Here is a 12,993-nt window from a genome sequence, read left to right on the forward strand (position 1 = left end):
AGGCCAGGGCAGGCAGGCTCTCCTCAGCTGTATAGCAAAACTGAGGCCAGGTTGGATTCATGAGGCTATCTGAAAACAAGCAAAATAACCCTCTAAAAAACAAACAAAAATAACTGAAAACCCCAATCCAAAGCAGTGGCAACAGCGGGAAAGGTATGGCTGTTCATTACCATAACCCCAGCACCAGGGCAGCAAGTTCAAAACCAGTGTGCTTGAATATGGTGAGATCCAGACCAGCCTGGATCCTAGGCTACAGTCTAAAACCTAGTATTAAAGATAGGGTGGGGTGGGGTGGGGAGAAAACCCAGGTTCAATTCCTAGCAGCCACAACTGTCTGTAACTACAATCCAGGGAACACAACACCCTCTTCTGGCCTCCACAGGCACCAGGCGCATGCATGGTGCACAGACACACCTGCTGGCAAAACAGCCATACATACAAAATACCATTTTTTTTTAAAGGGTTGGCAAAGCAACTCGGTGGTGAAGAGTTGCTGCTGCATGTTGAGAAGGTATGTGTTCAGTTCCCAGCACCCAAGTGGTGGCTCACAACCATCTGTAACCCCAGTTCCAAGGGGGCTCCTGCATGCATGCAGTGTGCATACGTACATCCAGGCAAACACACACACATACACACACACACACACACACAAAATTAAACCTTTAAAACAATTTAAAGTTCTAGGCTGGAAAGAACATCCAGCTGTAAAGTACTGGACAGGTAGTGGTGGAACCAGGACAAGGACAGAGTCTAGGGCATCTTAACCCTCCTCTTCCTCCCCCTCCCAGCTCCCTGTATTCTTGAGTTCTTGAAATAAGTGCTTATTTTGTGCGTTCTTCCCTCCCTCCCTCCCTCCTTCCTTCCCTCCCTCCCTGCCTCCCTCCCTCCCTCCCCCCTCTCTGTCTCTCTCTGTCTCCCCTTAGTTTCCAGTTAGTTCCCAGATTTTATCCCCTTCCCAACTCCCTGGTTGTTGTTTGATTTGGTTTTTCGAGATAGGTTTCTCTGTGTAGCCCTGGTTGTCTTTGGACCAGGCTAACCTTGAATTTAGAGATCTGCCCACTTCTGCCTGGAATCAAAGGCCTGAACTACCACGCCCAGCTGCACCCAGCTCCTTTTAAAGAACTCTCAGAGGTGATATCAAAGTCAAGAATTTCTCCAACTATTTTAGGGAATCACAAAGCAGGTAAAACTAGGCCCTTGACTGTATCACAGAGGAGGATTTCAGGGTGAACTAGTTTATAGAGCAGAGTTACTGCTTTTAAAAAGAAATTTTCAACATAGGTCTTAACCACAGGGTTAAGAGAGAGAGGGAGGGGCTCTGGGGAAGAAAGGAAGACACGCCTCAAACCGTAGGTGTGGGTTCCTCAAACACAGGCAAGCCAGGCCTAAGTGTCTAGTGGTCAGTGTATATAGGATTTTAAGTGCTAATGAGTTTCTAAGGCACCCTCTACTTCTCTGTTTCCAGTCCTCTTTTGGTAATTAAGGTGATTAGTTTGGACAAAGTGGCAGGCTACAGAATGAAAAAATATCTTTACCAATTATGTATTCAATAGAAGGTTGATATCTAAAATATAAAAAGAGCTTTAAAAAGTTGATGTTAAGAAAACAAATAACCTCATTAAAAATGGGGGTACAGAACTAAACAGAGTTCTCAAAAGATGAAACACAAGTGACTGAGAAACATTTAAAGAGTATCCAACATTTTAAGAGTGATCCTTAATCATCAGGAAAATTGCAAATCAAAACAACTTTGAACATTACTAGGGAGGCAAAAGCAGGTGGATCTCTGAGTTTGAAGCCAGCCTGGTCTACAAAGCAAGTTCCAGGACAGCCAGAGCTACACAGAGAAACCCTGTCTTGAAAAACAAAACAAAACAAAACAAAAAAAAACAAAACTACTTAGAGATTTCATCTTCAGTCAGAACATTTCAGTCAGAAAGGCCAAGATGAGTAAAAACAAATGACAGCCCACGCTGGTGAGGATGTGGGTCTGAGGAACACTCGACATTGCTGACGGGAGTGTAAACTCATACACCACCTTGGATATCAGGTAGAGGTCCCTCAGGAATCTAGGAATAGCTCTACCTCGAGCTCCAGCTATAGCACTCTTGGGCATATCCCCAAAGGGCTTTACATCCTACTACAGAGATCCTTGCTCACCCATGCTCACTGTTGTCCTATCCAGAATAGCCAGAAGCTGGAAACAACCTAAATGACTATCAAGAAAAGAATGGATATAGAAAATGGGACACATTTATGCAATAGAATATTGTCCAGCTGTTAAAAACACAATTATGGAAATCACAGGTAAATGGGTGGAGCTAGAAAAAAAATCCTGAGCAAGGTAACTCAGACCTAAAAGACAAATAGGAATGTATTTTCTTATTTGTGGATGTTAGCTCTTAAGCCTTTGAAAGACATGCTACAATTCATATAGCCTCAAAGGTTAAATATAAGGTAAGGGACTGGGAGTGGAGGGGGCTATCTCCCAAGGAAGGAGAAACAGAATGTATGATTATAGAAAGACAGGAAGATTAATTGAAGAAGGGGAGAAAAAGGGGGTGATGGTAAGAGAGGGAGATGTGAGAAAAGGGGCAACTAACCCTCAGGGCCACTGGAGGGGCTGTATAGAAACCTGATACTATAGAGACTTCCTAATGTATATGTATATATTTGTATGTGTATGAATCTAAATGGAGTAATGGAGTCATCCAATAATGTCGAAGACAATGCTTCAGCTAGACATCTAATACCACCAAGGGAAACATCCAGAGACAGGAATGGGGTATATCTAGTTGAATCATTGGCCAAAGGAGCCCCCAGAAACTTTCAAACATCTCAGGCTATTACCAAGGATATCGGTTGCTCTCCACAAACTGATGGCAAGACCCTATTGCTGAGGGTAACACACACCTCATCCAACATGGAGAAGTCAAGCTGGTGCCTAAGAAGAGACTTCACCCCTAGTTGCTAGTGTTCGTGGTACTGGAGGTACTTTGTAGAAAGGTAAAGACCAACCCAGCTACCAAGTCCTTCAATATATAATATGATGACCTGCCTGCACGATATCCTGGTGCAATAGTGGCACAAACATCGAGGGAGTAACCAACCTCTCTCTAATGGGATTCAAGACCCATTCCATGAGATGGAACCCATGCCTTACTCTGCTCAGGTGACCAAGGAACTGAGACTAAATAGGTCATAGACCTAGGGGAAAATAAAACTGTTTTGCTAGGAATGTGGCAATAAAATGGCTCCTAATGACATTCTCCTATACCCATAGGTCAGTGTATCTCTCACCCATCAGAGAAACAACTTCAACTTCTTCTTCTTCCTCTTCTTATTCCTCTTCCTCCTCCTCCTCTTCCTCCTCCTCCTCTTCCTCCTCCTCCTTTCTCCTCCTCCTTCTTTTTGACAGGGTTTCTGTGTGTAACAACCCTAGCTGTCCTGGAACTAGCTCTGTAGATCAGGCTGGTTACACAGATCTGCCTGCCTCTGCCTCCCAAGTGCTGGGATTAAAGGCGTGCACCACCACTGCCTGGCTGAGGAACTTCTTCCTGCAGGATACAGAGACCTGTGATTGGACAATGTGCAGAGAGCGAGATACCTTGGAACATTCAGTCCTTAACGGCGTGTTTCCACCAATTTCCTCCCCTCAGGGCTCAGGAAACTATGCAGAAGAGAAGGCAAAAATATTGTAAGAGCCAGAGGGGATGAAAGACATCAAGGAAATGGTATCTCCAGGCACAGCAGGACTGAGTCAAATATGAGCTCACAGAGACTGGCAGCACGCACAGGGCCTGCGCAGGTCCAAGCCAGATGGAGTGCCAGTGCTGAGAGGGGAAATGGACAGGAGCTCCATTCCTAGCCAGAAGCCCATCTTCAACTGAGAGCCACTTGCAAAGGGAGAAATGTGTCTTCTCCAGTGGAATCTCACTGGCTATACAAACATGCCCAGCAGTAGATGCCAACATAAAATGAACTCAGTGGTATTTTTGGAGAATCTTTTGCTCCATATTGCTTTGTTTGGGCTTTTTTGTTTTACCTTCTGGCCTTTTGTTTGTGTATTATGATTTCCTGTTTTGTGTTTTTATGCTTGTGTGTACGTGTGTCTCTCTGTGTGTGTCTATCTGTGTGTGTGTGTGTGTATAGATGTCTATAAACTGATGGAAGGATAGGAAAGTGAGATATTTGTGTTTCTTTCATAATATCCACAGAGGTTAGGTAGCTACTAAGTGACCACGGAGGAGAGGGGATTTTCCAAGGCAGGGGAAACAAAATAGTGTTATAAAGGGACAAGGAAAAAATTAAATAGGAGGGTTAAATGGGGACACGAAGTAGAGGAGGGAAAGTGAGGACGGACAGCTGACACTAACAGGCTTTTGAAAGCTCTGTGGATCATCAGAGTAGCTTCCTCCTGCTGTAGATGGGAGCTAAGACAGGGACCCACATCTGGCCACATCTGGGCAATGTGCAGAGATAGAGAGACAGAGAGACACACTCAGACACCAAGACAGAGACCTTGAAGTGTTCAACCCTAAACGTGATGTCTCCATCAAATTCCTCTCCCTCAGGGCTCAGAGAACTTTGCACAAGAGGAAGAGGAAAGAGTGTGAGAGTCAGAGGGGATGAAAGACAGCAATGAAACAAGGCCTTCCGAACACAACAGGACTGACGTACATATGAACTCACAGAGACTGTGGCAGCATGCACAGGGCCTGCCCAGGTCTAAGCCGTATGGATCCAGCACCTAGAGGGGGCGTGGGCATGAGCCTTCATCCCTAACTCAGAAACTATATTTGCTTGCAAAGGAAAAATTAGTTTTCTCTAGCAGAGTCTCAGTGAGTATAGAAACCATGCTTACGTGTAGGCCCTATGCCTAGCAGTAGATGGTCAACACAAACTCAAGGGTATCTTGGAAGGTATTTTTGTCTCTCATAATGCTTAGTCTAGGATTTTTCCGATTTTGTGTTTTGTGGGATTTTTGTGTGTGCAAATATGTGTGTCTCTGCATCTGCATGTGTTTCTTATGTTTTTTTTATTTGACTTTTTCTCTTAATTTCTCCTATTTGTTTGTTTTTATTTTATTTATCTTTTAGCTAACTGTTTTCTAATGAGAGAGAGAGAGAGAGAAAAAGGTGTGGGCTTGTGGGTAGAGAGGTGGGAAGGATGGGGGGGTTGGGGAAGGGAAACTGCAATCAGTATATATAATATGAAAAATCTGTTTTCAATTAAAAAAGAAATAAAAGAACCACGTGGAAACCTACTACTACAGAAGCTTCCTAAAATGCAATGCACATTAATGGAATTTCCACAGAGTTGCCATATAATGAGGGAGACAATGTCCCAACTGGACATCATAGCTACTGAACAAAATCCCAGTACCAAGAATGGGTCACCATCTGATGAAGCCAATGGCCAGAGGGGTCAGATGGAATCTCAAACATTGCCAAGGCTACTGGTTACGCTCCATAGCCTGATGGTAAGACTATTGCTGGAGACGGTACTTATTTACGTCACTGAACATGAAGAAATCGAGAAGGTGTCCAGCTAGAAGCCTCACCCCACTGAGTAGTGTCCACAGTGCTGGAAAAGTGCTATCTGCACTACCCGAGGAGAAAAGTAGTCCTCAGTCTCACCCAGCTACAAACCCTGCAGCTTCCAACAGAGACCTGCTCAAAAGATACTCGTCGGTGCACACATATTCCGAGAGTAACCAACCACTTTTTGGTTGTATTTCAGGTCCACTCTGTGAGATGGAACCCCTACCCGACACTGCTAAAGTGGCCAAAAACCTGAGACTAGATAGGGCACGGGCCCTAGGGGACAGCATACTACAATTATCCTGCTAAGTGCATGCAGCTATAAAATGATCCTTAATGACATACTACTGTATTCACCAATCAGTGCATCACTGAAACCTCATCGGATCATTAACACAGAGACCCACCTGGACATGCTAAGAGCGAGAGGCTTTGGAGGCTTAAATGGGATGTTTGCATCGCACCCCTCCTCTCAAGGTTCAGGGATCTCTACAGAAGAGGAGATGGGCAGACTCTAAGAGCCAGAGGTGGAGGCAGACTCCAAGGAAGCAGAGTTTTCCAGACACGAGAGGGCTGCTGTGGATCTGAACTCACAGACTGTGGCAGCTTGTGTAAGACCGGCACAAGTTCAAACTAGACAGAATCCCAGCACAGAGCAGGGGGTGGGCACCATTGATAGCCACTGGGAAAGGGAAATAAGTTTTCTCAATGGAGAGACACTGGGTACATTAACTACACCCCAGGGCAGGCCTCATGCTCAGGAGTACCTGGTCAACACAAAACAACCTCCATGTTTTCTTTTCTTTTTCTGTTTTGTTTTTGATTTTTTTCTTTCTCCCTTCCTTCCTTCCTTCCTTCCTTGCTCCCTCCCTCCCTTCCTTCCTTCCTTCCTTCCTTCCTTCCTTCCTTCCTTCCTTCCTTCCTCCCTTCCTTCCTTCCTTCCTTCCTCCCTTTCTTTGTTCCTCCCTTTCTTCCTTTCTTTGAGAGAGAAAAGAATATGAAATTGATTAGAGAGAGGGGGAATCTGTGAAGAGCCGTGGAAGGGAAATGAACATGTCCAAAATGTATTGCACAACTTTTTTTAAAGTAAAATTTAAAAAAAAAATTCCGGGGGTAGATCATAAAGAAACTAGAAAATATTTGGGTTGAGAAGGGCAGGGGAGCGGTGAGAGCAATGTGATTTTATTCTAGGTTTTGTATGGCAGATGTCAAGGTCCAGCAAGCCTAGGCAGTCAGTCTGGGGAGCATGTACTCCCTACTGACTATCATGGGGAGCTACGGAGGACTTTTGGGCAGAGCAGCAACCCTGCCAGCATTGGATTAGAACCTAGAGGCTGGCTAAGCCAGGCTCCCTACATTGAAGCTAGAGGTATATTTTCAGAGAACGCAGGAAGTGACTTGTCTGGAACACTGGTGATAGGATGCAGCCTAAACCCAGAGAGATATGCTCCTGAATTCAGAAGGGTCCAGCGCCCCAGGACCAGCCTTCGGCCTTGATAGAACCTGATTCAGCTAAATAAAGCTGGGGAGGAGGTTGAGACCTGGGGGACTTGTCGGCTCAGTGCTCCTGAGGTAACCATTAATCCTTCCCCTGGGAGAATCCAGGGACTAGCCCTTTGAGGGGCAGATGCTGGAGAGAATGGAGAAACATATGAAGGACGGCTCTGAACTTGGGGAGCAGAGGGTCCTAATTGACAATCCTGCCGACATCCTGGTCATTGCTGCGTATTTCCTGCTGGTCATTGGTGTTGGCTTGTGGGTGAGAAGCTGAGGGAGTTTCGATAGGGAATTGCGTCTGGGGCTTGAGGGTAAAGATTAAGGGAGACCTCAGAGAGAGGTGGGAGAAGGGTGCTCTATTTGAGGGAGATATCTGAGGGAGAAACTAGGTCTAGTAGGTAAGCAAATCTTTTAACTCTTTGTCTTCATACGTTCTGGACTGTGCAAAAGAGGGTGGGGGTATCGGTGGGTTTTCATTAAGAGAAGCGTTCTTAATGAGGTCTCTGTTTCCCTGTCTGCATTATGGCCGTGGCCCATATCTGAAGCCACCGGGTAAGTCAGGCTGAATTCAGCCATACTTAGGCTCCAGCTCTAAGATTGCTCTAGGATTAGTACCTGGGTTGTTCGGAGAGTCTGGGAGGAAGTTGGGGGTAAGGGGACAAGCAATCGGGGGAGTCTAGTGCTGGTTAATCTTCAGCCTGGAACAAGACTGAGGAATGTGTTGAGGAAGCTAATGAAGGCCAAAGACGTGCCCCAACCCCAGTTTCCCCCCCACTTCTGTTTCCCAGTCTATGTTCAGAACCAACAGAGGCACAGTTGGTGGCTACTTCCTGGCAGGACGAAACATGGTGTGGTGGCCGGTGAGAGGGGCTGGGCCATGGGATGGGAGGGACCCTAGAGGAGCAGCCTGGCTCACCCTCATTTCTGGCCGTCCAGGTTGGAGCCTCTCTGTTCGCCAGCAACATTGGTAGCGGTCATTTCGTGGGCCTGGCAGGGACTGGTGCGGCAAGCGGCTTGGCTGTGGCTGGATTTGAGTGGAATGTGAGAGCTTCTTTTCTGTAATAACCCACTCCAGCGGAAACCTCTGAAAAGATCACCCCTTGGGGATGCTCCTGGTGTGGGGATATGAACAAGCTGGAATAGCCCAGTTGTGGGGTGAGGTTGGGCTGGGAGCAAGGATCATGTGCTAGCTTACAGGCAGTGGGGTACAGGTAGGTCCTGCTCCTGACTTCCTGGATACGCTAGCATCCATCCTTGGTGGTCCTTGACCTATATACTCCGCTCTGAAGTGGGGCAGGCAGCTCACAGTGGGAGAAACACCTGTCCGGATGTTCTTTGACGCTGTGGCCTTTGAGCATCTCTAGACTTGAAGTCTTTGGCAAAAACCTGGAGACCAAGTCCTGGGACGGGGCTCACCTGGGAGGGTTGGAGAGATAAGAGTTTGAGCCTTCTTGGAGGAGACCTCTGAACTGAGCCTTTGAGGATAAAATTCTTGGGTGGGTGGAGGAGGGGAGGAGCCCCACAGATGCTGAGGTCAGTCTGAAGAGCCAGTGTGCACAGGTTCATTTGCTAGAGAGGTAGGGAGGGGCCGTGAAGATCTCCTTGGGGGAGACTGGTTGGAGGCGATGACCTGTAAGCGCAAAACGGGCTCTAATGAAGGTGCCAGGCAGATGTCAAGGTTCCGTTCCCTTCCGGCTCAGGGCCCAGGCTCTTCCGTTGGTGCCTTCTGGGTCCTGGGTGTGAGGGTTAGTACAGACCCGCTTGAGATGCTAAGACAGTCACGTTGGGCTGTCACTTGTTCCCACAGGCGCTCTTTGTGGTGTTGCTACTCGGCTGGCTCTTCGTGCCTGTGTACCTGACGGCAGGCGTGATTACGATGCCTCAGTACCTGCGCAAGCGCTTTGGCGGGCACCGTATTCGCCTCTACCTGTCGGTGCTCTCACTTTTTTTGTACATCTTCACCAAGATCTCGGTGCGCATGCGCGGCGGGCGGACCCACCCAAAGGAGGTCTTCTGGGATTTCTGGAGGGGGCGGGACCAAGGAGAAATGAAAGAATCATGGGGTGGGGCGATGGTGGGGTGGATGAGAAAGAACAGGTCTGAAAAGCTGTGGGCACAGTGGTTAGGGTCCGGGAAGACTAGGTCCTTGAACAGTGAGTGGACTTTTGAGGTGTGGCCACATTGGATGGATGGTTTCAGCGGCTGGAAGTGGACCTGGGTCAGCATCTTTGTTTCTGATCTGTGCATTTGTTCTCTCCTGGAAGGTGGACATGTTCTCCGGGGCGGTATTCATCCAGCAGGCCCTGGGCTGGAACATCTATGCTTCTGTCATTGCACTCTTGGGCATCACCATGATTTATACCGTGACAGGTGACTGGCTGCCCTGGGATGGCCATGGGGGGGCGGGGAGCTTGGGGGTGGTGAGAGAGAGCTGGCTTGGAGATGGTTTAGAAGCTTCTGCCCTTCTTGGATGTCTGAAGAGCTGACTTGGTCAGTCTCCAAGACCTTTGGGTAAATGCAGTGCAGTTCCCAGGTTCCCGGGTCACACACAGAATTGGGTGGAATGGTGCCAAAGTGGCTTGGAGGCTGCTGCAGGATAGGATGCAACTAAGGGCTGAGTCTTAAAGGAATCTCCCGCCACCCCCATCCAGCTGAGAAAATGGGCCTAGGAGTGTACTGTGGGAATCTTGCACCGCATGGATTCCTGGCCAAGAAAGCATCGGTGGCCTAAAAAACTCTGCTTCCTGGCGTTCTAGTGCACAAAGCCTAGCATCGTTTTTTATAAAACTTGTTCTCTGGAATGGGTACTTGTAAAACATGGGTGCCAGGGTCCGGCAGCCGTGCTGTCTTCCACTGACTTGGGGTCATTGCAGGAGGGCTGGCGGCACTGATGTACACAGACACCGTGCAGACCTTTGTCATTCTCGCTGGGGCCTTCATCCTCACTGGTTACGGTACGGGGTTTACCTAACAGGGGCAGGGCATGGATCTGTGTTGTCACAATGCTTTTAACCTAGGGGCTGGAACCTTGCTTGTCTCTGCCATATGGGTCCTAAGGAGGGCTTTAACACGGGCGACATCCCCTGACAACCTTGTCTGCACAGCTTTCCATGAAGTAGGCGGCTACTCGGGTCTCTTCGACAAATACCTGGGAGCAGTGACTTCACTGACCGTGTCCAAGGATCCGGCTATTGGCAACATCTCCAGCACCTGCTACCAACCAAGGCCTGATTCCTATCACCTCCTGCGTGACCCGGTGACAGGAGATCTGCCGTGGCCCGCCCTGCTCCTGGGGCTTACCATAGTCTCAGGCTGGTATTGGTGCAGCGACCAGGTGAGGGAGGCCGGGGTTTGGGGTGGCGTATGTGCACATGACTGGGACGGAACTTTAAATGCCCTGTGCTGACTGGTAGGTGGGCCTGACACCAGCCTTTGGAGTTAGGTTGAAGGCAGGCCTGAGCTGATGGAATCATGCCAGGGTGTACCTAAAAGAAGTCAGAATCCACCGGCAGGATCTGAGGATGGAGACGTTGTAGGGACTCTATCGAGTTAGGGGTTGGGTATGAATTAGAGAAGGGGTGAAGGCTAGTGTTAAGGCAAGGCCTGTGGGGGTGAGGTCCAAATGACCCAGAGTTGAACACCCCCACATCACAGGTCATAGTGCAGCGCTGCCTGGCTGGGAAGAACTTGACTCACATCAAAGCCGGATGCATCTTGTGTGGCTACCTGAAGCTGATGCCCATGTTCCTTATGGTCATGCCGGGCATGATCAGCCGCGTTCTTTACCCAGGTAATGTCTGCGCCACACCAGCCTCAATGGGACTGTGCCCCATTCAGCAACCTACCTTCCTGTGCAAGGATCCACATGCCTGTGTCTTATACTGTCCTAAGACTTGGGAACCTGGTATCACACCCTGCGTCCCACCAGGACCACCATCTCTAGGATCTCCAGTCTACGCTAGGCTCCAGGGATCCTCATTTCCCAGTCAGTCTTTCCTAGCTGCCTATGGCTTCTCTTGCAGATGAAGTTGCGTGTGTGGTACCCGAGGTGTGTAAGCGGGTGTGCGGCACTGAGGTGGGCTGCTCTAACATCGCCTACCCGCAGCTTGTTGTGAAGCTCATGCCCAATGGTGAGAGCCGGAAGTGGGCCGCCTTGGGCTGAGCCTGCAGGGACTGCCTCTGGGAGGGCCACCTCTTGCCAATCCTTCACCACCTTGAACACACCAATGGCTCTGGCCTGACAGCTCTTGTTGGCCACAGGTCTGCGTGGACTCATGCTGGCCGTCATGCTGGCTGCGCTCATGTCTTCTCTAGCATCCATCTTTAACAGCAGCAGCACGCTCTTTACTATGGATATCTACACCCGCCTGCGGCCTCGTGCAGGCGACGCGGAGCTGCTGATAGTTGGGAGGTACGGCCTGGGTCCCAACCCCTGCCCCACAAATGAACCTGGGGTGTGGGCACAGAGCACCAGCAGGCTGATAGGGAAGGTGGGGCCTCTGTAAAACCTGACTGCCTTCAACCGCAGGATTTGGGTGGTATTCATTGTGGCGGTGTCGGTGGCGTGGCTACCTGTAGTGCAGGCCGCACAGGGTGGGCAGCTCTTCGACTACATGCAGTCCATCTCCAGCTACCTGGCGCCCCCAGTGTCCGCAGTCTTCGTGCTTGCCCTCTTTGTGCCCCGTGTTAACGAGAAGGTGAGTAGGGCGTGTGGGGGGGGGGGGCTCTGGGTGAGGCTTGGGTACCCAGGGTAGGCTAATGCTGTTTCTCCGGCAGGGTGCTTTCTGGGGACTGATCGGGGGCCTGCTGATGGGCCTGGCACGGTTCATACCCGAGTTCTTCTTCGGCACGGGCAGCTGCGTGAGACCCTCGGCGTGCCCAGTGCTCCTCTGCGGGGTGCACTACCTCTACTTTGCCATCGTCCTCTTCGTCTGCTCCGGCCTCCTCACACTTGTGGTCTCCCTGTGCACTGCGCCCATCCCACAGAAGCACGTAAGTGCTGCTCCGGGGGAACTGGGAGACCAAACATGACCTGCATGGGATGGAAGAACCATGGCCACCCCTTTAAGCCAGTCTGCTTCACTCTGCCCAAGGAGAAATTCCATACTGAGTGTTGGTAGGGGAAGCTGGGAGTTCAGTATGAAGCTTTATTTTCAGGGCAAGCACATTTACTTATGTGACATTCTGGAGAAGCAGAGCAAATGACAACGGGAACACACTGTGATCAGAACTCTAAGACCGGTCTGAAGAACTACAGTTCTGGGTGTAGGCATAAAATTTAGGGTGAGACATGGGGGCAGGGCCAATGACTTTAACACTTAGATGAAGAGCTTGGGGTTCAGTGAAGGCAAAGGCTATCCCAGAAAGAGGAGTCTTGAGTGAGCTGAGCCTATACAAGTGTGCAGGCCAGGGTCGGGGTTAGGGAGGCAGTGACAACGTGGGTACGCCAGTGTAGACCTGGGGTGGAGAGCAAAGCTCCCACCTGTCCTTTCTCCCTAACTCCCCAGCTCCACCGCCTGGTTTTCAGTCTCCGGCACAGCAAGGAGGAACGGGAGGACCTGGATGCTGATGAGTTAGAAATCCCAACCCCGTCCCCTGTGCAGAACAGGTGCCAGGAACATGCAGTGGAGATCGAAGGTGAGGCTCGCCCCAGCAAGTGTCCTGGGTTAACTAGGGGAGCTAGCTCCCTCCAGACTAACTGTAGCCTCCCCATTTCTTCCAGACGTCCAGGCCCCAGCACCGAGCCGGCTCCGACGATGCCTGCTCTGGTTCTGTGGAATGAGCAGGAGTGGGTCGGGTAGTCCTCCACCCACTAGTGAGGAGGTGGCTGTGACAACCAGGCAGCCAGAGGACATCAGTGAGGACCCTGGCTGGGCCTGGGTAGTCAACCTCAATGCCCTGCTCATGATGACCGTGGCTGTGTTCCTCTGGGGCTTTTATGCATAAAGTCAAA

General features: G+C 49.7%; 1 protein-coding gene across 1 annotated transcript; it reads left to right on the forward strand.

Annotated features, from left to right (window-relative positions):
* The first annotated feature begins 7,182 nt into the window (after positions 1-7,182).
* Positions 7,183-12,988, forward strand: Slc5a2 (solute carrier family 5 member 2). Its single transcript, XM_050166010.1, has 14 exons — positions 7,183-7,302; positions 7,829-7,900; positions 7,977-8,081; positions 8,848-9,012; positions 9,305-9,410; positions 9,914-9,994; positions 10,145-10,374; positions 10,695-10,830; positions 11,063-11,170; positions 11,301-11,451; positions 11,569-11,737; positions 11,817-12,032; positions 12,548-12,677; positions 12,763-12,988. The coding sequence occupies exons 1-14, from the start codon at positions 7,183-7,185 to the stop codon at positions 12,984-12,986; spliced, it is 2,013 nt and encodes a 670-aa protein (XP_050021967.1). The 3' UTR covers positions 12,987-12,988.
* The last annotated feature ends 5 nt before the right edge of the window (positions 12,989-12,993 follow it).

Source organism: Alexandromys fortis, unplaced genomic scaffold, assembly GCF_014885135.2.
Source record: "Alexandromys fortis isolate MF-2015 unplaced genomic scaffold, M_Fortis_MF-2015_v1.1 scaffold_146, whole genome shotgun sequence".
NCBI classification, from domain to species: domain Eukaryota; kingdom Metazoa; phylum Chordata; class Mammalia; order Rodentia; family Cricetidae; genus Alexandromys; species Alexandromys fortis.